This window comes from Periophthalmus magnuspinnatus, chromosome 17 (genome assembly GCF_009829125.3).
Source record: "Periophthalmus magnuspinnatus isolate fPerMag1 chromosome 17, fPerMag1.2.pri, whole genome shotgun sequence".
NCBI classification, from domain to species: Eukaryota; Metazoa; Chordata; class Actinopteri; order Gobiiformes; family Gobiidae; genus Periophthalmus; species Periophthalmus magnuspinnatus.
The window spans coordinates 20,853,149-20,876,491 of record NC_047142.1 but is presented as its reverse complement, the minus strand read 5'-3'; the positions used below and the strand labels follow the sequence as shown (position 1 = coordinate 20,876,491).

At 37.7% G+C, this 23,343-nt stretch overlaps 1 protein-coding gene across 1 annotated transcript in view; it reads left to right on the top strand.

Moving 5' to 3' along the window:
- Window positions 1-23,343, top strand: part of b4galt2 (UDP-Gal:betaGlcNAc beta 1,4- galactosyltransferase, polypeptide 2) — a 200,804-nt gene that overhangs the window by 167,544 nt on the left and 9,917 nt on the right. Inside the window, exons 6-7 of the mRNA XM_033982609.2 lie at window positions 1,354-1,476; window positions 16,085-16,189. Coding sequence (XP_033838500.2) covers window positions 1,354-1,476; window positions 16,085-16,189 — 228 coding nt within the window. The remainder of the gene's footprint in view (window positions 1-1,353; window positions 1,477-16,084; window positions 16,190-23,343) is intronic.

Here is a 23,343-nt window from a genome sequence, read left to right as displayed (position 1 = left end):
GCTTGTGTCTGCTATATACTTAAAATCTATGACACCCGTGAGTCGTCATGTTCTTACTTTAAATCTCGTCATGTTCTTACTTTTACTCAATATTGATCAAAACGACTGCGTTGGAAAACTGCAGTGCTCAATAGGAGATGATGTTGTCATAAACATCATCATAACAAGACAACAATAGTAGAAAATAAACTTGGAGAGCTAAGTAAATACAGAGCAGTGGGCGTTACCATTGACGATGAAAACGGGGTTTGATCGGAGCATTGACGTCTTGAGTACAGGAGTATAAAGATTACTCAAACATGCATCAATCACACTAAATGCGACTTTGAGAGCGTAAAAGAGAAGGAGAAACAACTACAACATGGTTAAAAGCTCAAAAAATGTATTTTGCATAACAGGGTCGGCTTTAAAATTAAACAGTATGCAAGTTTTCTGGTATTCTTTATGAAGTTGTTTTGCCTGGGATGTTTTTGTTTTTTTGTACAGGAAAGTTGTTATTTCTCTGCCAAAATAGTTCTACAGTATGGCTTTAAATGTATCTACCCACATGGAGACAAGAAAGACACGCCACCAGGTCAATATACAGTGTTACATGTAGTAAATATGACAAGTATAAGATCCGCGATGTGTTATTTTGTTTCCATGTTGTTGGTGGTAGAAAAACATCATGATTTGTTTTTCCCTTTAGCCATGTTCGTATAACGCAGCATGTTGACTCTAGCATGTTGTGTTGAATACAGTGACATATATTCACTCTGCCTTTGGTCAGACCTCAGGCTCTTGTCACGACCCTCCAGCAAATGCTTGTCCCAGTTCAACAGACTCAATGCTGTAGAAGAAGAAAAATCCCATACTGTGAACCAGAGATGTCGTTTGTCTCTGTCACAATACATATAATACCAGAGCAGAAAGTCGTGCTGACACAGAAAACTATTGTGTGGTACAAACAATGGAAAAATATCAAGAAATAAAATAGGCTAGGGGCATTTCATGAGATTAAGATGCCAAAAGATGTTTTATCCACAAATTTGAGCTGTTTTATTTTATTTTTTGACATGTCTGTGTGTATGCAGCTTCACTGAAAACTATTGTTTTTTCTTTTTTAAGTATTATTATTATTATTATTATTATTATTATTATTATTATTATTATTATTATTATTCATTTATTTTTTATTATTATTTATTTTATTATATTTTTTTAATTTTTTTTTTTTTATTGACACAAAAATTTTCATCAAAATCCCTGTCTATCTCTTCTTTATAATTAACATTTTCACCGTAAGTTGTTGTCCAGGTGTGAAAAACAACTTTGCCTAACCTTACCTTTTCCTTACTGTTTTGTCCCTTACAGGCTGCCATATGCTGGTTACTTTGGAGGCGTTTCGGGGCTCAGTAAAAAACAGTTTCTGAAAATTAACGGATTCCCAAACGAGTACTGGGGCTGGGGAGGAGAGGACGATGACATCTACAACAGGTACTCACATCTGCTTAAACTTACACTATTTGTACACAACAGTTTTATAACCGATTTGAGAGTAACATTTCAAAATTATTGGACGAGCCTAATTAATTAAGCCTTTACTGTTTGCAATGTGTAATAAAGTAAAAGCCGAAGTTAAATCTGTCAACTGGACGAAATGTTGTTGGAGTGAAGACTTCGGACTAATTGGCCCTTCCACTATATATATATATATATATATATATATATATATATATATATATATATATATATATATATACGGTCTTCTGATTTCCTGTGCATTGACTGAATGTGGATACCATCTTGTTTTCCATAGTAATATTCTTCCACTCAGCAGACCGGAGCTGTACTGTACCGTACATCTCTGCACCTTTTTTTGTTGAAACTGCATTTTCCCCCCCGACACAGTTGACCACTTGCATAAAGCTCCCACTGCAGAAATGAATTGTACATATTCCACCCTATACCATATACATGCACACAGAAATCAGTCATCTCAGGGGGGATTATTTAACATGTTTTTTGTCCAAACCATAACTTATAGATTATGCATTTTTGCACTCACTCGTATACAGTAATATTCTGCATGTTCACAGATGCTTAAAGGTGGCACCTGCTTGTCTCCCTGGAGATACACAAGTTTAATGTCATACAGTAGTACTTTCCATGCAAAGCCATAGTATTGGGGATGGACTCTCCGCAAGAAAAGTTACATTGTCCAGCTTTACTAAATATATAGAAAATAAGGCTGGTTAGTTTGTTATGGTTATTTTAAATGTTCTATATCACACAAAATTGGTTCTTGTGAGATTTAAGTCATGTTATAATGTTGTTATCTCATCAAAAACATACCTGGAGTTGTTTTGTTTCACTCACACATGTTTGATTAATTCTGCTTTATTAGTCTGTCTACGTCGGCAAAGCTCAAAATGCTCTGTTCAACCTTGTGAACTGGTAGTTTTTAAGTTACCTTTTACCTTTTGTTCAGTACAGACTGGAAATTCCAGGGCTGAAATGATCTATATGGTACTAGAGAAGTTGTACGGAGTTTAAAAACACAGTGGAGCACTTCCTGTACCACCACATGACATCACAAAGTGGAACAGAGTTTTCCGTTTGAGAGAAGAACTCCTAAATATGCAGGGTTTGAGCATTAAACATCTGTGAATGAAACAAAACACCAGGTATGTGTTTGATGAGGAAACATTATAACATAGATCAGAAAATAGTGTGATATGGGCCCTTTAAATCACAATGTAATATACCATATTTTCTGGACTATAAGTAGCATTTTGTTTCATAATTTGGCCGGGGGTGCAACTTATACTCAGGTGCCACTTATATGTGAAATATAACTCGTATAAGTCTTTGGTTTCTAAATATTTTTATTTTATTTTTTCAGAGCATTTAGAACTACTCCTCTGACATTAATATGAGCAAATCCAGGAATGAACTCTCATTGTACAGTGGTACTTTGAGCCACATGGGTCAAATTCAGAAACCCAGTGGTGTTACCGTCGACATTTTAATACCAGAGATGTCCCAAGCGTAAATGCCATTAAAGGAATAATAAGTAGTTTTCAAAGTCAAAGTGCAGTATGTGATCTCCACAGACCTGACTAGTCCCGATTTCTTCCTGTGGGGCAATCTTAAAGAGAAGGTGTTCATGAATAAAGCTACAATAAACGACTTAAAATGTAGTATCGAGGATCAAATAAGAGTCATAAGCCCGGAATTATGCAAAGTGTGTTGGACAGGGCTATTTAGTGCAAAACTGAAAATGGAGGACAAATTAGGTTATTTTTACTTCCCCTAGTTTAAGTAGTGATAAGTTCAAGTGTAAGTGAACAATTATCACCGTATGTATTGCCAAAAATCATAGAAGGTTCAGTTTACCTACAGCTAAAATTTGGTGAGTATAACTTAAGAATTATAGGAGTTATAGAAGATTTAAAAGTGTCAGAGACTTATGTTTTTTTCTTCATTTTAATGCATTTTTTGGCTGGTGCAACTTATACTCTGGAAAATGTGGTAGATCAGATCTTTACTTGAATTAGCATGTTTAAAAAAAAAAAAAAAAAAAAAATCAATATGTTGCACTAAAGCAAATATATTTACATAAAATGGCTATTAACGCATCTATTTACAATAATCAGGGCTTAACTGTCACTTCTCATATTTCACATAGATTTAATACACTGCATAATTTATGTAAAAAATCACATTAGCGAGACAGGGTCAAATCAAACCTTTCCAGTGATTTATCATTGTTGAAATAAGGAGTAATTAACACATAAATTAACCTTATAGGGCTTTTAGTCACTGACTCGCTCAAGTTCACAAATGTCATTATCAGAGACATATATAGGAATAAGAGGAAGAGGCGTTTGATAGAGAGACTCAGGCATGATTTAAGACCGCACAACTGCTTTCAACCAGTACTTTAATTTCCCATCCACCCAGCCATTGCACAGAGCTTAGCATGTTTAATTAGCAGGTGAAGTGATGCAGTGAGTGTGACGTCTGCGGGTTATAGAGACGTGTGAGTTCAATCATAGACTATACAACATAGAACATAATGAGACCTGGTAAAAGCAGGTAGTACATGTGAATGCTGTGTTAATGGCACAGCTCCAGCTGTTATCTGTTTTGTCACTCACACCTGCACTGTGAAAACGTCAGCTTTAGCTTTGTGCAGAACAAGTTTTAACGTACTGTTAAACGTTTTAACGTTTGCCATAAGTAGAGCTGAAATATTTTTACTCTACTAATTTACTATTTTGTTCCCCTCATCATTGCACTGCAAAAATCAGATCACTGCACAATTTTTAATGGCCTGTTGCTAATCTCTTTTAACTTCCAAAATGGAGTAACTTATGTCAATGAAAAGTAAAAGTATTGTAAGTTGTTTTAGCAGGGATAGCAGAAATCACATTTTTTTGAAACCGGTAGTAGTAGTAGTAATGGTAATGGTAGTGGTAGTGGTAGTAGTAGTAGTAGTTGTAGTAGTAGTGGTATTGGTAGTGGTGGTAGTAGTAGTAGTAGTAGTAATGGTAGTAGTAGCAATGGTAGTGGTGGTAGTAGTAGTAGTAGCAGTAGTAGTGGTAGTAGTAGTGGTAGTAGTAGTAGTAGTAGTAATGTAATAGTATTAGCAGCAGCACCAGCTGTTGTAGTAGTAGTATTTTTACTTTGTTTTGGTCCAGAGTTACATTCTCTTTTGCAAAAGCAGTAGTATTATACAGAGACTATTGGATACATGTGTACTGAGCGCGATGCCTCCTCACTGTGTCCATATTATGTCCTTACTCTCTTTTATCTTTTACTCGTCCTACATCCTTGTCATTCTGCTCCATGAGGCTTATCTCACTTCACTCTTTGCAACGCCTTTATTAGGAAAAAAAAAAAATCCTGTTTTTGAATGGCCTGCGTCAATCCGGAGCATAGATGAGATTACCATTGTTTGCTGCAGCCTGGTGAGATGTGATAAAACTGATCCGTGAGTGTGGCTCCAATTATGTGTCCAAAGAATGACAGATAAAGTTGAACTTATGGGGAGATAACCGAACCAAGTCATTAGATACTGGAGATTTCCCCTCAAGATACTCTCTATACGTCACACTATCAGTTTGAGCTGCCATGAAAGTGAAGAGGAGGACTGTATCAATAAAGAGGACCATATGCTACAGTGTTACAGAGTAGAAACAGGGCACCAAAGGGCTAAGTTCATATTTTATTTTTATTGCTTTGTTTCACAGTATTAAACATATCTATCATGCATTTATTTATTTACATGTGTTTTAATTGCTAAAAAATACATTGAAAAACATGCATTGTCATTGTGAGCAGAGCAGCCTCTCCACAGTTCTGACTAGACACGGAGTTATCGATACTGTTGATATTGTTTATTGATTGGTCTTTTAATTGTACTCTTATCAGTACCACTTTTACAGCAAAAAAAAACAACTCTACGCTACGCTACTCTACTAAATATTTAGGCACAATTTATTTTCATTTCAATTTAAATTACATATTTTTAACGACTAAGTTAAAGGACTAACAAGTTTAATCTTAAAATTAAAGATTAAATATTTAATATCTAGGTTACAATGTAGGTGCAGGACATTGCACCAGTCAGCTTTATTTCATAAAAGCTAAAGAATGTGCTGTATTGGTGTTTATTCCTCGTGTGATCACAGAGGAGCCTACAGTTTGTGTTCAGTGAAGTTTGTCAAAATATTGTGGCAGATTACATGATGCATGGTGTACGTGCACCGCTCCTCGCTCCTACACGCTGTTAGCGTAACCAGCTCCTCTCATAAAGATGCGTCCAGTGCATGGAACCTGTCGGCCCAGCTTTGAACCATGCACAGCGTCTGAGCATTTCCACACGTTCTCTCTGCTCACATCTGCTGCTCAGAGCAGAGGAGAATCACAAGAGCGCGAGCTTATTGATCCACTGGACCGTTGAGACTTGGCACCAGTGCTGTTATGAAACTGAGTTTACCCATCCCTAGTTCTGACCTATAACTTGGCCACATTCCAGGCAAAGCAATAACATCTCTATGGATATAAGTAAGCGACCCTCCACCAGATATGTTACGTAGGGCAGAGCTCTAATTAAGGGCCAGTACTTGTGTTTGGATTTTGTTCTGTGTGAGATAAATTTGATTGTTACGCAGTATTGCTCAGTGTTTTGACCTAACAACAATTTTCTTTTTTTATCTCCAAGACTTATTAGTCATACCTTATGTATGTCACAGTGCTTTTTATTAGCTGTTCAGATGTGCCTTGTATAAACGAAAGCATAGAAAAGGTCCTTTTGTTCCTCCTCTGAGTGCATTTCCCCCACAGTATATAAATGTATGTATGAAGCTCAACTTGCTGCAGTTGCACATGTGCTGCCCTTGGCTCTGCTCAAGCTACTTAGAGAGCTCGGGAATAGAATAGATGATAGATAGGCCTGTGTGCGGGGGTTGTGTGTGTGGGTGGGTGGGTGGGTGTATGGGTGTGTGGGTGGGTGGTCAAGTTTTTATCACATTGTGGGAATGTATGCACACTATCATTATGGGGACCTGCCTTCCTTACGAGGACAAAAATCAGGTCCCCATGATGTAAATCCTTTATTCTTAGACCAACAACATGATTTAAACTTCAGATATGGGTTGAGGTTAGGATTTAGGTTTGGCAAGTACTGACTACGGTTAAGGATACAATCTCAGTCCCCAGAAAACAAATGCAAGTCAATGTAATGTCCCCACAAAGCATAGAACCCCAACGTGTGTGTGAGTGTTGGGGAGTCTGTCAGCTTCCCGTGGGACAGGTACAGTCTTTGCCCCAGGCTGCTGCAGCATGTTCACACTAGCTCCCAGCAAAGCCTTTTTTTTTTTTTTCCCCCCCCCTTGGTTCTCTCGTCTGAGCAGTGGACGGAGGGAGACGTTAGTGTTGTCGAAGTGGCATGTGTCCACCTCTCTCGGGGTCATGGGGGCTCTCAGGGCTGGGGACAGACTCTTCCCTCTAGGGGGCTGGAAGCGTACATGTCAGAGCTGGTCCTGCCAAGCACTGTGGCAGCTTAAATATATAGAGAACACTGCCAGAGGAGAGGGACAAGATGGTTGAAGGTGGAATTACACTTGGTGCACAGTATGTATGATAAAGAATGTATAGTGCTTTCTGTATAAATTATAACTAATAAATATACTAATTTCTGGGTAATTATTTAGACTGTCCACAGCATTTGACCCATCCTTCAAAGCTACCCAGGCATAACTTGTAGCTGGGCACTGCAGCCAGGCGTGGTCTTGACTGTCTGAGAGGATGGATTTATCAGCTGCCAGAGAGGTCAAAGCTGTGACCTCATCTGCTTTGAATGGGACAGGACAGGGCCAGAGGGGCAGGTGCGTTCAGGACAAACTGTTCTTTAATCTGCCCATCACATCCTCTTGTGTTTGTGTTGGTCTACACAGTGACAGATTACAAATGCTCTTTAAATGTATGTGTTTATTTGTTTGTAGTAGTTGATTTTTTTTTGGAAGTGGATATCCCATAAGTGTTTCCTGAGGATTTTACAGTTTACATACAATTTGGACATATGCCTAAAATTTTTGTGATTGTTGCAAATGTGAAAGGAAATAATGGGCTGGTATGGTTGGCAATCTAGATTTTATTTTACTTGTTTGCTGACAATAAACCTCCTTCAAATTATTATTATTATTATTATTATTATTATTATTATTATTATTATTATTATTATTATTATTATTATTTATTAGATTTAAAAAAATATATTTTATTATAAGCTTCCTTCAAATTATTATTATTATTATTTGTTTATTTTTATTTATTTTTTGTGCATTGTCCCTGATGAATAAGCAAATAAACTAAACAAATTGTACTACTTTAATACATAGTAACAGCAATATTTATTTCAACATTTTTAAACTTTTAATATCTTCACACATAAGCCTGTAAACATATAATATAGCCCACTGGGTGCAAATGAGGTGACTACAGAGAGAAGAAGCAGTGTGAATGAGCAAGGTCATGTGGTCATTATAATCAAATATCCTGCTTCCCCGGCTCAGTCCATTAAGTTAAAGCCATCTTGTTTAGGATAAAAATCGCTGCTTGTCTGGTCTTGTATCTGTCAGAGCAGAGCCTTAGTGAGGTGTTGATGAAGCGTGGAGGCACTTCTCTTTGTTTAGTCTGATAAACTAGTGATGTCACCGTGAGTAAACATTCATTACAGCTCTGATAGGGGCTGCAAATATATGCTCAGGAAGATGGAGAACAGACAAGACGCGTAAGGCTGAATACAACTTGTAAATGAAGTCTAAGCACTACTGTTTAGTGTCGTTCTATGTTTATATACCTCTAATTATGTTTTTAAGTTACTCGTTTGAATCCAGGCACACGATTCACACACAAATTGGATGCCCTTCCTTATGCCAGATTTTATAATCTTTCGAGGCTCAAGGCCAACTTATTATCCTCCATTTCATCATATTATAGCATTCTGGTGTAAGGAATTTTCTTTGAACACAAGGGCTACTGTAGGCCGTAACCCACGCCAAAACAATGAAACAACGGCGGTCTCAACTGGCATAGCAACCCAGTGTCACATACAAAAGTAGTTACATTAACAACAATCTATTAACAGTGACAAAATACATGATATCTGACAAAATATCAGATTATTACAATATGGTTTCACAGTAAACATGGACAAATCTTGGATATTAGATACTGGATCCACCAACAAGGGTTAAATCATGAGGCATAAAATCGACTACTGGCTATTGCGTTACCATTGCAAAATATTAAGAGACTATAGAGCAGGCTTGGCTGAACAGTTCTTAAGTTTATATACGTTTTTTCTCAACTTCCATAAGCCAGAATGGAGTTTTGCAATCATGGTAATGCTAATAACGACTATCATGCCAACAGTGCACCAGCTTTACCATATTTTCCAGAGTATAAGTAAAAAATGGATAATAATGAAGAAAAAAATGCAGTTGTCAGTGTGACCGTGATGAAGATGTGAAATTATATACTCAGATGCAACATATAAGTCACATCTGAGTGTTAGTCGCACTCCCGGCCAAACCATGAAAAGTGCGACATGTAGTCCGGAAAATACTGCACTTCCCAGCTTATGAATTATAAAAATGCTTTATATTTGGATGCAGACGGATACCAAATCAGATACAGCGCCCGTAACACGATATATCTAACAAAATTAAACCTTTCCAATGGAGACCACACATTACCATTATCCCGACATATCTTCAATCTAGAAAATTGTGACCCACCCAGTTAGAGAAATCAATGTTTTCCACTCCTCGTTCAACTTCCTCCTTCCTCCACGCCCTCTGCCCCTCTGTGCCGTTTCATTTGAGCTCACTGTAGGAGCTCGGGCAGGACTCTGGTCTTATCTCAATTCCAGAGCGCCATCGGTCTACTGCAATTAACTGCACTGGTGGGAATAGTAGAGAGGATAGTTGGACTAACCACTGATGAATCCAGGCACACTTCCTCTTTCCTGTTAGTTTATAGCTGGTTTTATGTACGTGTTACTGTATTGCTCACAGAAATCCATCGCCGCGGGGCATGGACTTAGACTTTTCACGGTCGATGATACAAGAAGAGGAGAGATATTTTAAGAGCGGCGCTGGACAGTCCAAAGAGAGTGTTTCTCGAGCGGACGTGGTGTCAAACTATTGGGCTGCACACTATAATGAAGTCCCTAAGGCTGTGTTTATGTAAGAGTTTTATTCTGATAACAACTGCAGGGACAGCTCTGTTTGTGTGGGGGCTATATCGTTTTACCCACATGTGAGATGAGGATGCGGATTCCAGTCGTCGATTTCAGTAGCAAAACTTAGGATTGTTGTCATAGTAATTAATAATTCAAAACAAAATATTATATCTTTTGAATGGTGAACTGTCCTCTATCGTATCACAGGAAATCAATGAGTAGGCAACATTGTGAGGACTTTTCAACATTAAAAAGACAGGATGTTGTGTTTTAAATGGTTAATTTCTATGGCAACGGGGAGATGGAGCATCAAATCTTCCATCTCCACTGCAGCAGCAAAATCATCATCATCCCATTCTTCTTTCCTTTCACTCAATAATCACAATCATTTTAGGCATATGTGCAAATTGTGCATTCTCAGGAAACAGACTAGTCATAGATTTTAAAGTTCACTATGTGACTTTTCTGGTGGAGGGAAGGTTCCTCAGTCATTAAACTGATATATTTAGCTTTTTACAATTATGTTGTTTTTACCTTGAAAAACATCAATTCTTACTGTAAGCAGCATCGTCTCTCCATTAATTTGACCTGCAATTTGGCAAAAATATCACCGTTGTTAATTGCTATGGCAACGGTGCTAGAGTATTTATCAGTGCTCTTTACAGGCTCTATGATCTCATTATACCCTGCGCTCCATTTGTGGTCTTAATATTATGCTGGATTGGTATTTACTGATATGATTCACACCATAAAACCACCATTTGCTTTTTGGTCCAGGCCCAATGAAGTTTAACTATATTTATAGAAGACTTTTATTCTACTCGTAACTATAGTAACAGCTCTATTATCATTGAGCTGCCTCATTTTACCAGTTTCTGTAAAACTATTGCTCAGAATAATAGGAAAAGTGTCATTTAAAACCTCCTAAACTGTGATATAAAATACCTTCACAGGCCCTTCCCTGTAGAGCAGTAGAGGCTAATAATATCACTGCAAAGACTCTCCAACAGCCAATCAAGAAAAATACTGTGGGGGTTCACTGACCAACAAAACTTAAAATTGTCCTGTGTAAACCTGTTATGAACGAGAGATGGAGTCATGACGTGTTTTATTGTTTTATTGTTTTATATTACCAGTGGTTTGTCTGAGGATTTTACTGTCTTTTTGACCAAACTGAAGATTTTACTTGGTGCGTAATAAAAGTGCTGCTTTGTTGAGAGCAATGTCACAGTTAACTTATGTGTTGTATGTGAATCGTTGAAAGTTGATGGTCCCTCAACCCGGAAGTTGCTGGATCAATTCCCACTTGGACCAAGCTCCGTTATTGTGTCCTTGGGCAAGACACCCCTAGTGAATGAATAATGACAGTGCAGCGCTTTGAGAGGCTTTGACAAGTCTGTAAAGTGCATCACAAGTTACTTATTATGTTGATGTTTACAAAAAATGTTGCATTGTGTATACTTTTTATGCAAATTAGGGCATAGTCGATCAATGGTGTCTTAGTCAACATTTTTTTTTTTTTTGTAGATTATAAGGATTTACATGGGACAACATCAGAAAGTAGAAGGGAGCGACTAAGCTGAAGATTTTGTATTTTTTGGTATTTATGTAAAAAGGCAGATTAAAGTCATGATTCACAAGTTTAATCTGTCTTTATATAAATACATTGTTTCCAAGTACTTACATAAATTGTTATTTTTGCATGAACTCGTGTGCAGGTCTTGTGAGTGCAGTTTGGGTCGGATACAGATATGTTATAGTTTTGAGAGCGCGCCACCTTTTTAGTCGACTAATCAATCGACCAGACATGTTTTTAGTCGACCACAGACCTAATGCAAAGGCAAACTACGCATTTTAATTTCCATATATCCCAAAATTGTTGCTTCAATTTCAGCATGTACCACTATTCACTTCCAAAATGGCTCCCACCAGCAACCACCTGCCATGTTGCAATATTGGTCTCCATCATCTTTGAAATCCGCCCAAGAAATGTGTCATACAGAATAAATTGGACTGTGAAAAAAGTAACCCTATTCTATTCATCTTTCCTGATATGTCACATTTTGAAAGTTCATTCAAAAGATATAATGTTTTAAATTGTTCCTCGCTATGAACCTAATGTTTCATCATGCTGAAACCCATACACTTCTAATAAAACATGAGTCTGCAGCGGCTGGTCTACAAATGTACCTCTGAACAAAATGTGTTCAGAGATTTTTCACTGCTGCTTGTTGTTTATCAGTGCAGTTTGTGAGAAGTAGTTTTGGAGTCCTATTTATTCATCTCAGAAAATGTCACATTGACAGATGAGCAAATGCAGCCCTTTTGGCCTAGAGTCCTCCAGTAAATAAAGTCCCAGTTTTCTAATACTGGGATGTTATGCAAGAAAATGGACTTCAGCGATGTAGAGGGAGAAGGATTTCAAATGTGGATTTTTAGTGCTTGGATATTCAGAGCCTGTGAACATGAAGTATGTAATATAGATGATATTTACTGAATTAGGCGTAGTTATATCATGGTTTGTGATTTAATTCCAGCTGCCTTCTATTGTTGGGTCCTTGGGAAAGACAATCACCATGTGAATGTGAGAAAGTGAGTGATTGGTGGAAGTTGGCATAAACTGAGAGCCACATTCGATCAGTCAGTCGCAGGGCAACTGTGGCATCAGCAGCAGTAGCATATCACCTCCTAGTCTGAGAAGTAGTGATGCGTGGATTGTAAGCCGCGGTCAACTCAGGTCAGATACCTCAATGAGAAGCTGAGTGAGTGCAGGTGGGTCTGGTCCAAACACTCCTGCGTTTAAAATTGAGGTACATGATTTTCAAACCATAAAAGAAGGAGGGATTTAACCTCCTGAGACCTGAGCTCTTGCATGACATGCTTTATTAATTTATCTTTGTTATTTGGGCTTGCTGGGACCTGTTGAGTCTAAATACAAAGAATTATCTTTTTACATTATGTAGTTTCTGAGAAAAAATTATGTAAAGCAAATGTCCTCATATGTGGACATTTTACTCATTTTAATAAAACATTTAAATAATGATTTGCAAAAACTATTAAGACCTTGAACACAGCATCATTTGTCCTGAATGTAAAAACAAAATGAGAAACAACAATTGTGCCTCTTGGAACAATGTGTCTCATGTGAAGAGCTGCTGACAGGAGCAGGAATAAAAACAAAAAAATTAAAATAAAATATTGTAAAAATGAATATATATTATATATTTACATTGTTGCTGTTCTTGTATGCTGTTATTCTTCATCTAATAATTTGCACTGTGGCCTAGACAAGCCAAAAACACGTCCACATATGAGGACGCCAGGTCTCAGGAGGTTAAATCTGTCAAATTGTTCTTAGCTCTCATAAAGTCTTTGGTACATTGCCATTGTTCACAAGCGAGATTTTTGGCCACTAGCACAGCCTTAAAACTATTTTTTAAACTGAAGCTCTCACACAGCCAATCAGGTCTCATCCCAAAGTGTCATGGCTCTTCCTTACAAGTTTGCAATAGATAAATGTTTTTTTATTAGACAAAGTGTAAAGTCGTCTTATTTTTGCCAGACAGTTCTGTCTTTACAATGTACTTTCTGGGGACAAAATAACCACCTTTAAGTTGCAAGTCAGCACAATAATCATCACTTAAACCATTCTCAGGAGCTCTGTTTAATAAACTCAGCCTGAGCACATGACTTTTGTATTAGCATAAGTTTAGCTGCACAAAGAGGGTATCGTGTTCCTTTATAGAATGGCAATTTGATTCACAGCGTCAAAAAGCATATGGTGTTCTATCAACACAGTTTGAACCACATCACAAAAAATGAGTTTACAGCGATACCTGTCACGATAATGACTATATCGAGTTATGATTCAATATATGAAAGCTGGAACATATTTTGGGGTTCAGTATTTATCGTGTGTACAATTTCCTTGAAAAATTAGGTAGATTTTTGCAATGTTTTATGTAATAAGGTAGTATTTGAGGTCTAGAGGGTAAAATAAATAACGCTAATATTGCGGTTATTAGTGGTTCATTCTGTCATTTATTTGTTGCAGCTCATGGTTTTTCATGATTCTGCCTATTTAAAATGGTTTACTTGGATTATCCTGCTTCGTTTCAGTGGCTTAAACTACTTTCAATATTATCGTTTATTGTAACATTTCTCTGTAGCTATATATCATGTTTCAGAATGTGTTTATCTACAACATGAAAGAATATGCCACAGAAAATAAACTACATGTGCAACTTGCAAGTTCCCCAAAAGACCAGAGCTGCATCATGTGGGCTCCTGCATGATCCAAACTTCTATAGTCCCAAACTTTCCTAAAAGCCCCTAGCGCCGTTTCCTTGTCCTGGTTTAGTTCCGAATTAGTCCATGCTTTTTGTTTGACCCTCTTATGATGTAACTTTGTCAACAGCACACAGATCAAACTATGCCTTTCTGAGCTTAGTGGATCTGAGTATGTCTAGCTTCTCTCTGTTGATTCTTTTTTCAGACAATAACATGCTACAACAGTGTACATTTCTCAGCAGAGCAGAGTGATGGAGGTGAGATGGAACAGTTGGTGTTTGTCAGTCTGAGGCTTAAGTGTTATCTGTGTTACTTTCTTGATTTGTTGTTGCTTTAGTCCAAACCCTCAGTGGATATATTTACCCTGTTCCATCTGAGCAGTAATACTGTAGTCTCCACTCAAGCTCTCAGTCTGATCTCAAGCTTTGTTTAAACTTTAACACCCTCAGATCCTCGCACTCCAAACCCACTGGAGTCTGCGAAGTTCAAAGTCCTAGATTCTTTTCACTGGAGTTAAAATGTCACTTTTATTTTGTAGCATTCTATTCTAAATGCTTCTGTTCACTTTTATTCTTAGTCAAAACTTAATTAAATACTATTCATTCTCTTCAAATTCTAAACACATTTTCAACTGGGCCTGAGTTGCCTTTGCCTTAATGTGCCAGGTTTTGTCATTCTCAGTAAATGGACAGGCCATGCCTCATGTGGAAGCTCAGAACCTCAAGAGTTCACTCACTGAGCTGCCGAGGCCGCACTAGCACTGTTTCATGATTGTCTGCAGTTGCCGAGGTTTAGGTAGAGAGGCATTTTAGCTTCAAACCACCTGAATTCCAGCAACTCACATCATGCGAGGATCATTCTGGTTTGAGACCCAAAACACCAAATTAAGTCATCATTTTTATCACTTTTTAATTTCATTTCTGAATAGTTGTTATTCTTTCAACTTCACATTTTAGTTGACATAATATTATAATAATCAACGTTTCCTTTTTTTAGTACATATTTCTTCTCCAAACACTACACTTGTCCTGTTGTTGTGCTGGACTTTCTCACTTACTCTTGTCGACACTCAGAGCAGAGCTGTTGGTGGAGCCTTGGGGGTAAAGTGTTTACACGGAGCAGTTCCTCTGAAGCGTCAAATTGTGTCCTGGGATTGGGCCTTTGCATAAAGTTCAAATCAACTCATGGGTCACTGGTTTATCTTATAACTTCAATCTCAGTTGGCTGAAATAAATCTAAGACTCTTAGTGGACAGTGGCGTTATTTTGTTCACATACTTACTCATTTATGTGTTAATTTATATCCAAGTCTATAGTTTATGTAATGTTGGAAATGATTGATCTTATTAAATATTTTTGTGATTCTTGTGTCTCTATATTTAATGCACTTTATGTGGTTAAACTGTGGAATTTGATTTGATTTTTTTTTTTTTCACATGTTTTATTTATTTGCAGTTACAGTGTTTTCAACATTTGTTCAAAATGAAGGCAGTCACATGCTCTACTCATTCACTAAATAAGTAACAAAACAAAACAGTTGGCCTATATCAATGTAAATCATCCACTGTCTAAGTTTTCTAGTAGAGGCTTCGTCACCTCCTTTTTTCATAAAAATATTTATTGCTTTACCTGGAATATTCTAAAGTATGGTATACACTTATCATTCTTTCTTTTTTTTCAATTACTGGCATTTTTGTAGCTAAAAAACACTTTTTGGTGGAGTCATGTCATCTGCTTGTCTCCATCAATACTATTTCGTTGAACATTCCACATAAAACATCTCTATGGAGAAAGGAATGTTTCAGGCCTTCCACACATACTTACTTAGTGCACCATTAATGTAGCAACAAACATAACAAATAAGAAAATTAAACCATTTAAAATCTGTATAGTGAAATTCTGAATGACTAAACTGTGACTCAACCTAATATAGATTTAATGGTCTTCCTGTTTCCTTGAGTTTTCCTTTATTTCCTCACCTCTCCAGTGGCCTGTCCTCTCCTCACAGTCTGTTTGGGCTTTGTGTTTAATTGCTGCTGTTTTGGTTTGTTTGTTCCAGGATCACTTTGAACGGGATGAAGGTGTCGAGACCGGACGTCCGAATCGGCCGCTACCGAATGATTAAACACGAGAGAGACAAGCACAACGAGCCCAACCCCCAGAGGTACTGCATCACTGTCTGTCCACACTCGGGCTGCATCGGCACTGCTGCACCAATAGCATTTCAATCTTAGGCAGTGGTAGTTTTAAAGCTTCACCACTGTGTTGTCTGCATTGGAGACAGCTTTGGTGCATTGGCTCAAAGTGAATCATTATGATCAGAGGGCATGTTAAAATGGTGTTGTTTCTTATTCAGAAATTAACTTTTAATTAATTTTTTTGAAAGTCAATTTCAACAGGACTTGTAGAGTATTCAAGTTTATTTATATAGCACATTTAAAAGAACATCAGCTGATCAAAGTGCTTCAGATAAAAGTCAACAAAAAACAAATATACAGATAACACGATAGGTAGGAAAAGAACAATAAAACACCAAGATTCTGTCCTGCTAGTATTAAATGACAGGGAGATGAGGTGGTTTTTCAGTCTAGTTTTAAATTGTATTAAAGACTTGGAGTATCTGACAGGCAGAGGGCGCTGTTCCATAGTCTGGACACTGCCACAGAAAAGACTCTGTCACCTCTGGTCTTGAGCCCTGCATTGGGCACAGTCAGCAGGAGCAGGTCAGCTGACTTCAGGGCTCTGGGTGGTGTGTAGAGCTACAGTAAGTCCCTCAAATAAAGAGGACCCATCGAGCACAGACATTTAAACACAATAATAACATTTTGAATTTTACCCAATATGAAATAGGGAGCCAGTGTTGGTTGCACATCAAAGGTGTGATGTGGTCTTGTTTTCTGTTTTTTGGCAGCAGATGAGCTGCAGCGTTCTGGATATTCTGTAAGCACTACAGGGAGGCCCGGTTCAGCCCCATATACAAAGAATCCAGGCGCAATGTACAAATACATGGATTGCTTTTTCAAAAATCCGCTTGTGGAAGATAGAGCTTTACTTTAGCAAGGAGCCTCAACTGAAAGAAACTGGACTTCATAACAGAGCTGATGTGCTTTTCCAGTTTGAATATAGAAGCCAATCTAATCCAATCCAATTACCCAAAGGTTCTTCACTGCAGGGTGACAATAAAAGGACAGAGGACCAATCACATTGTCATGCCCAAGCAGTGGGTTAGTTTGGCCAAACACCACAATCTCAGTTTGATTTGGATTTAAATTCAGGACGTTTGTGCTCAGCCAAGTCTGCACATCCGTGACACAGTCCTGCAGGCCTTTGATTGTGATCTGGTTGTCATTGGCAGTTGAATGACATCTGCAAAACAATGAAATGTGTTATTATGCAACAGAGTAGGTCCAGTAAAGTATACTGTAGTAGTTCTGCTTCAGACCTCGTTGGACTGACCACATTTATAGCTTCTACTACAGTTTCATCAAATATGTAAATGCATTGGTGCTGGTGGCAGTGTGATGTGCTCGTAATGTTCACAGTCTGATACGTTCATTGTTTCAGACTGTGAACATAGTAAAGTCCATTCATAATGTAACACAATAGTTAACTAATCCAATTACACAATGTTAAGATTACACAAGCCTTTTAAACAACTAACACACATTATCTCAAACAATTATCTCAACTCAAACACTTAATTTGAAAGCTCAACTAGAGGAGAGTAGTTTCCAGGCACCAAACTTGTACTCCTATTTGAGTGATATATTTTACAGTTTAACAGTATTCTCTTGAGTAAAAGTTTCAGTTACTCTTATTTCTTGGGTAACCGCTTTGTATTGTATCATTTCTTGAGTATAATTTTTGGCCACTCTACCTACCTCTGAGCTTAAACATCTTCAGAAATAGTCTTGGCTTATACACAATTGATGAGAAGAAATGAGAAAATAACATTTGATTCATTTCTGCTGCCACTGAAATGCACAAAGACACAAGGGCACTCTAAATAAATCACATCAAGACTTGTTTTCTGCTTATATGATATTCTCCAAACATAAATATTCCAACAGTGTGTAGCTCTGAGGTAATGCGTTTCCACTATGCACATTCTCTCAAGGCTTAACACTAGGGTTGTTTACATGTAGAAATTTTAATTATAGTTTGGTCCAATTACCTCTGGAGTCCTCAGGTGTTAAGTAAAAAAAATAATAGTGCATTTAATTTAGTAATTCACATGAGATGGAGGTCAGGTCAGAGTCCGATGGTGTGAAATTTGTTGTTAATGTATTCTTAAGTGTATTCACATTTCCAAGACTAAAAGTAGACCAGGACTAACTGCTAGGACTAAACCAAGACCAGAGAAGGATTAAACCAGGACAAGGCAAGGGCTAAACCAGGACTAGACCAGCACTAAGTATGGATTAAACCTGGACTAAGCAAAGACTAAACCAGGATGAAACCAGGGCTAGAGGAAGACCAGGACTAAACCATGATGAGGACAAAGCAAGACAAAGACTAAACCTGGATAAGACCAGAACTAAACTAAAACTAGACTAGGACTAAACCAGGACTAGACCGGGTTCTAGGCTAAATCAGAACTAGATCAGAATTAGACCAGGACTAAACCAGGACAAGGCCAGGGCTGAAGCAGGACTAGACCAGTACTTAGACCAGCACTAAACCTGGACTAAACCTGGACTAAACCTGGACTAAACCTGGACTAAACCTGGACTAAACCTGGACTAAACCTGGACTAAACCTGGACTAAACCTGGACTAAACCTGGACTAAAGCAGGACTAAAGCAGGATGTTACCAGGGCTAGAGAAGGACCAGGACTAAACCATTATGAGGACAAAGCAAGACTAGACTAAGACTAAACCTGGATGAGACCAGAACTAAACTATAATTAAACTAGGACTAAACCAAGACCAGACAAGGACTAAACCAGGACAAGGCCAGGGCTGAAGCAGGACTAGACCAGTACTAGACCAACATTAAACCAGGACTAGACCAGTACTAGACCAACACTAAACCAGGACTAAACCAGGACTAAATCAGGACTAAACCAGGACTAAACCAAGGCTAGAGGAGGACCAGGACTAAACCATGAGGGCCAAGACTAAACCATGATGAGGACAAAGCAAGACTAGACCAAGACTAAACCTGGATAAGACCAGAACTAAACTAAAACTAGACTAGGACTAAACCGGGACTAGACCAGAATCTAGGCTAAATCATAACTAGACCAGGACTAAACCAGGACAAGGCCAGGGCTGAAGCAGGACTAGACCAGTACTAGACCAGCATTAAACCTGGACTAAACCTGGACTAAATCAGGACTAAACCAGGGCTAGAGGAGGACCAGGATCTAGACTATATTAGAACTAGACCAGAACTAGACCAGGATTAGACGAGGACTAAACCAGGACAAGACGAGGCCCAAACCAGTTCTACATCAAGACTAAATTGGAGCCCAACCAGGTTCAAACCAAACAAATGTAAATGCAGCCTTAAATTAGTTGTTAATTTTTACCCATTCAAAAGTAGTGACATTCTCCCGTGTATGCTTCATTACTTTCAGTGGGCGATGCAATAAGATGAGTTTTTGAACTAAATATGCAGGGATCTAGTTCCATATTTGTTAATTTAATGGACTAGACTACAGTACTATTTTGCATTGAAAAATAACTGTGCTGTGTGAGGTTATTAGAGCTCCAAAGTTAGTTCAGCCAATTTAATAAAGTAAATGTTTTTGCATGCTAGGATTATTTGATAGCGTGATAAATAGATCCTAATGAGCAGAGATGAGTGTATTAACCACTACAGTATACCACCTCACAATAAGCAGCTTAAACGTGGATTAGAACAGTCTATTCTCTTCAGTTTTCAGGGTTGGGCAGGTCAACCAGTGATGTCCGCTCTCTGACACAAATCAATACTCGGACTGTCCCAAAAGAAAAGCCAGATGTGGTGAACTCCACAGGGGGCGTATTACTTTAGTTTGATCCTAGATGACATGATTATAGTGGAGAGAGATGACATAAACAAGCTAGCTCAGGCAGAGGTGGGGGGAAGGATCAACACACTAAACTGGGTTATAAGAAGATTTTTCATTGTAAGCCGGTAACGAAAGTCATGTGTGAAATTGGATGATGTAGTGGTCTATACCAACACAATATGATAGGATTGTAGGAGTTAGGAGAATACAGAGCCTAGCATAAAATAGTGGGTCAAGTCATATACATGTAAAAAAAAAAAAAATGGCAAAAATGAAAGTGCATTATGTAACTTTTCTGGTGGAAGATCTGCCACCTGCTTGTCTCCATGTTACTTCTTTGCTTGGGATGTTCCACAGCATTGTTAAACGTATCTTATTTCAAACATATTTAGTTACAGGTGTTTTATTGTTTTAAAACAGGCATGTCCAAACTGTGGCCCAGGGGCTAAATGCGGCCCTCAGACCAATTTTTCTTGGCCCTCAAGCTTCCAGGTGAATTGGCCCATATTACCTTAAACAGTACTTTTTACTGTATATTTCTGAAAATCTACTTTAAGAGCTACATTGAATGTGTGCCACTGAGGATGTAAGCATGAATAAAGGTCTAGTGGTTCAGTCTAACTTGTAATAATAACACAGATTTGAAGTATTCACTGTATTGGTGACCAGTCTGTGGCCCTCAATTGGCCCTCAGCTTTGTCTGTTTTTATATGTGGCCCTTTATGAGAAAAGTTTGGACACCACTGTTTTAAAAATACCTTGAGAAACAACAGTGTTACTTTCAGCTAAGTCGCCATGTCATATTATGGATCTTTCCAGATAAAACCATAACTTCTCCTTGGAGACAAGCAGGTGGTAATGTGATATTTTCCCAGTATTTCTTCAGCGACTCCCAGCTAGCAAAGTATTTCTTTTTGTCACTTTAAGTTCACATTATAAGCATTTTAATTAAGAGCAAAGTGCAGTAATAACATAACTGTACTTACTGATTATGTAATGACAGATTTGCTAATTGCACAGTAAGCGGCAATTACTGCAGTTGTATGGTAGATGACTTGGCATTAAGTTTAGCCGTCAGCCCCCCTGCCTCATTAAGACAAACTACTTTTCACAATGACAGTTTTGGGGCTCTTCAAACCAGTGCCAATTACATGGTTACTATAATTCAATATAACGATCATTTATCACATTTTCTCGAATATTTAGTATCGCTCTTTTAATCTGTCAAATTCTGAGTGTGCAAAATCCTATTGGAAACACCTGCATGAATCAGATTACTCAAGTTAATTGACCGCACAGCTCAGTAATAGCATGGTATTAGGATGGAGTACTGTACGGTAATTACATTGTATTACATTAGTTCGAATAGTACCCAGGAGAGGTCATTGTGTCCTTGAGCAAGACAAGACCCGCCTCGCTCTGTGTTTGTGTACACTGGTGTATGAATGTGTGAATGGGTGAGTAGTTTCTCAATGTTAAGAGCTTTGAGTACCTTGAAAGTGGAAAAACGCTATGTGAATGACATACAAAACGTAAATATAATGCAGTAGAAAGCTCCAAAAAGTCGATTCTGCATAAAACTCCCTCTATAAGAAATTGTTAGTACTTTTTCAAACTGGGTAATACATTTATTCTTCGTTATCCCAATGACCATCTTAATACCATGTCATCACTGATTTAAGTTTTTTGTATTCGTTGCTTGCATATTTTCCCTGTTCTAGTCACTGTAGCGCACTTTCACAACAAGAGGTGACACCAACACGGACGGCATTTATTTGGGGCCTATACATTATTCATGGCCGCAGTCGGGAGCAGAAAATAGGGCTCCATTAGCTGAGTTTTTACAGCCGTTCCGGACACTCATTATAACAGAAACGTCGTTCTTAAAGGGGCATTTGTGAAGAGCGGGTTCAGACTTAAATAAAGTCCAGCGTAAGTTTAATCGGGAGACAAAGAACATGTTCGCTGGTTGTTCTCAGAGTTCTTTTGAATTCAAGTTGAAAAAGTTATTGCAGTAGTTTTAGTTTGAATTGAAAATATCTATTGTAAGTTTTTGGGCTGGGTGAGGAACTTAGTAATATATCTTCAGTTGCAGAGAATGCATTTACCAAAATTGTTCTGAATTTTACTTATTTACCAGTGCTTCTCAAATTGCCTTTTCCAGTGGTATGCCGAGTCCTCTGCAAGTCTTAAGTTACTTAATCAGTTTTATTCACATCTCTATTCTCCCATTTGGGCTATTCCTGGTTTTGAACTACTGTAGCAATGGTGTAGTCCCATTTTGGAGTTTAGTCTAAGTTTGTATTTTGAATAGACCTAATATAGACTGACCTGTTCCCATATTTTCTTAGGTGAACTACTGATCTTTTGTACAAAAAAGGTATATAACAGAGGTATATAAAAAAGGTATATAACAGATATTGTACAGGGTCTATTTGAAAATGAATATTACCCTATAATTTTAAAGATTTGGACTAGTTGTATTCATTTCTCCAATACTGCTTTATAAAAACAAAATTTACAACATTTCCTGTGGGCCATTTGGAGTTATTAGTCCATCTTTTCTTTTTCTTTTTTTTTTTCAGGTAGCAAATGAGCATGTAAGAACTGTATCCATGAAATTTGCATAATCCCCTAACGCTTAAATGTAATGAGGAGTCTCTAATTCTCATTCTGAATACTTTGAATCTGTAAATCTGTGAGCGATATTGAAAAGTACGGAGACTACAGAGGCACAAATGATCTATATTTGATGCAATCTATTTAATACCATTTTTAAAGTATACCAAATACAGATACTGAATTAAGTATAGTTGCTTCTGTATGGTTTTGACAATAGTACAATTGTAAAGTATTATTTGTGTCACCAACTTCTGTTCAGCTTCTTTTTAGACTATGGGGACAAAAATTAGACCATGGGGGGGCCACCATAATGGGAACCGCTGGCTGGTAATAGGGATAAAGTGAGCACCCAGAGGAGAAACACTGCAGGGAATCGAACCTGGAATCTTTGTGCAATGCAGCAGGAATACTAATCAGTAAAACAGTTTTATATTCACTCACTATTCATATTCATTTCTCCCCTTGAATTCCAAACTATTTCTAACTGGACTATATATATAATCCTTGTCGTTACCAAAAGGAACTTCAGTATCTTCATCCCTAATACATCCTATACTAAGTAAGGATGGGCAATATTCCAAAGAACGTCTGAGAGCAAGATCACAACGTCAATTTTAAGATGATGAAGAAGACATATTGCTTTTGCCTGCTATATAGTATAATCTATGACACCCCTGAATCATTATTTTATATTTTG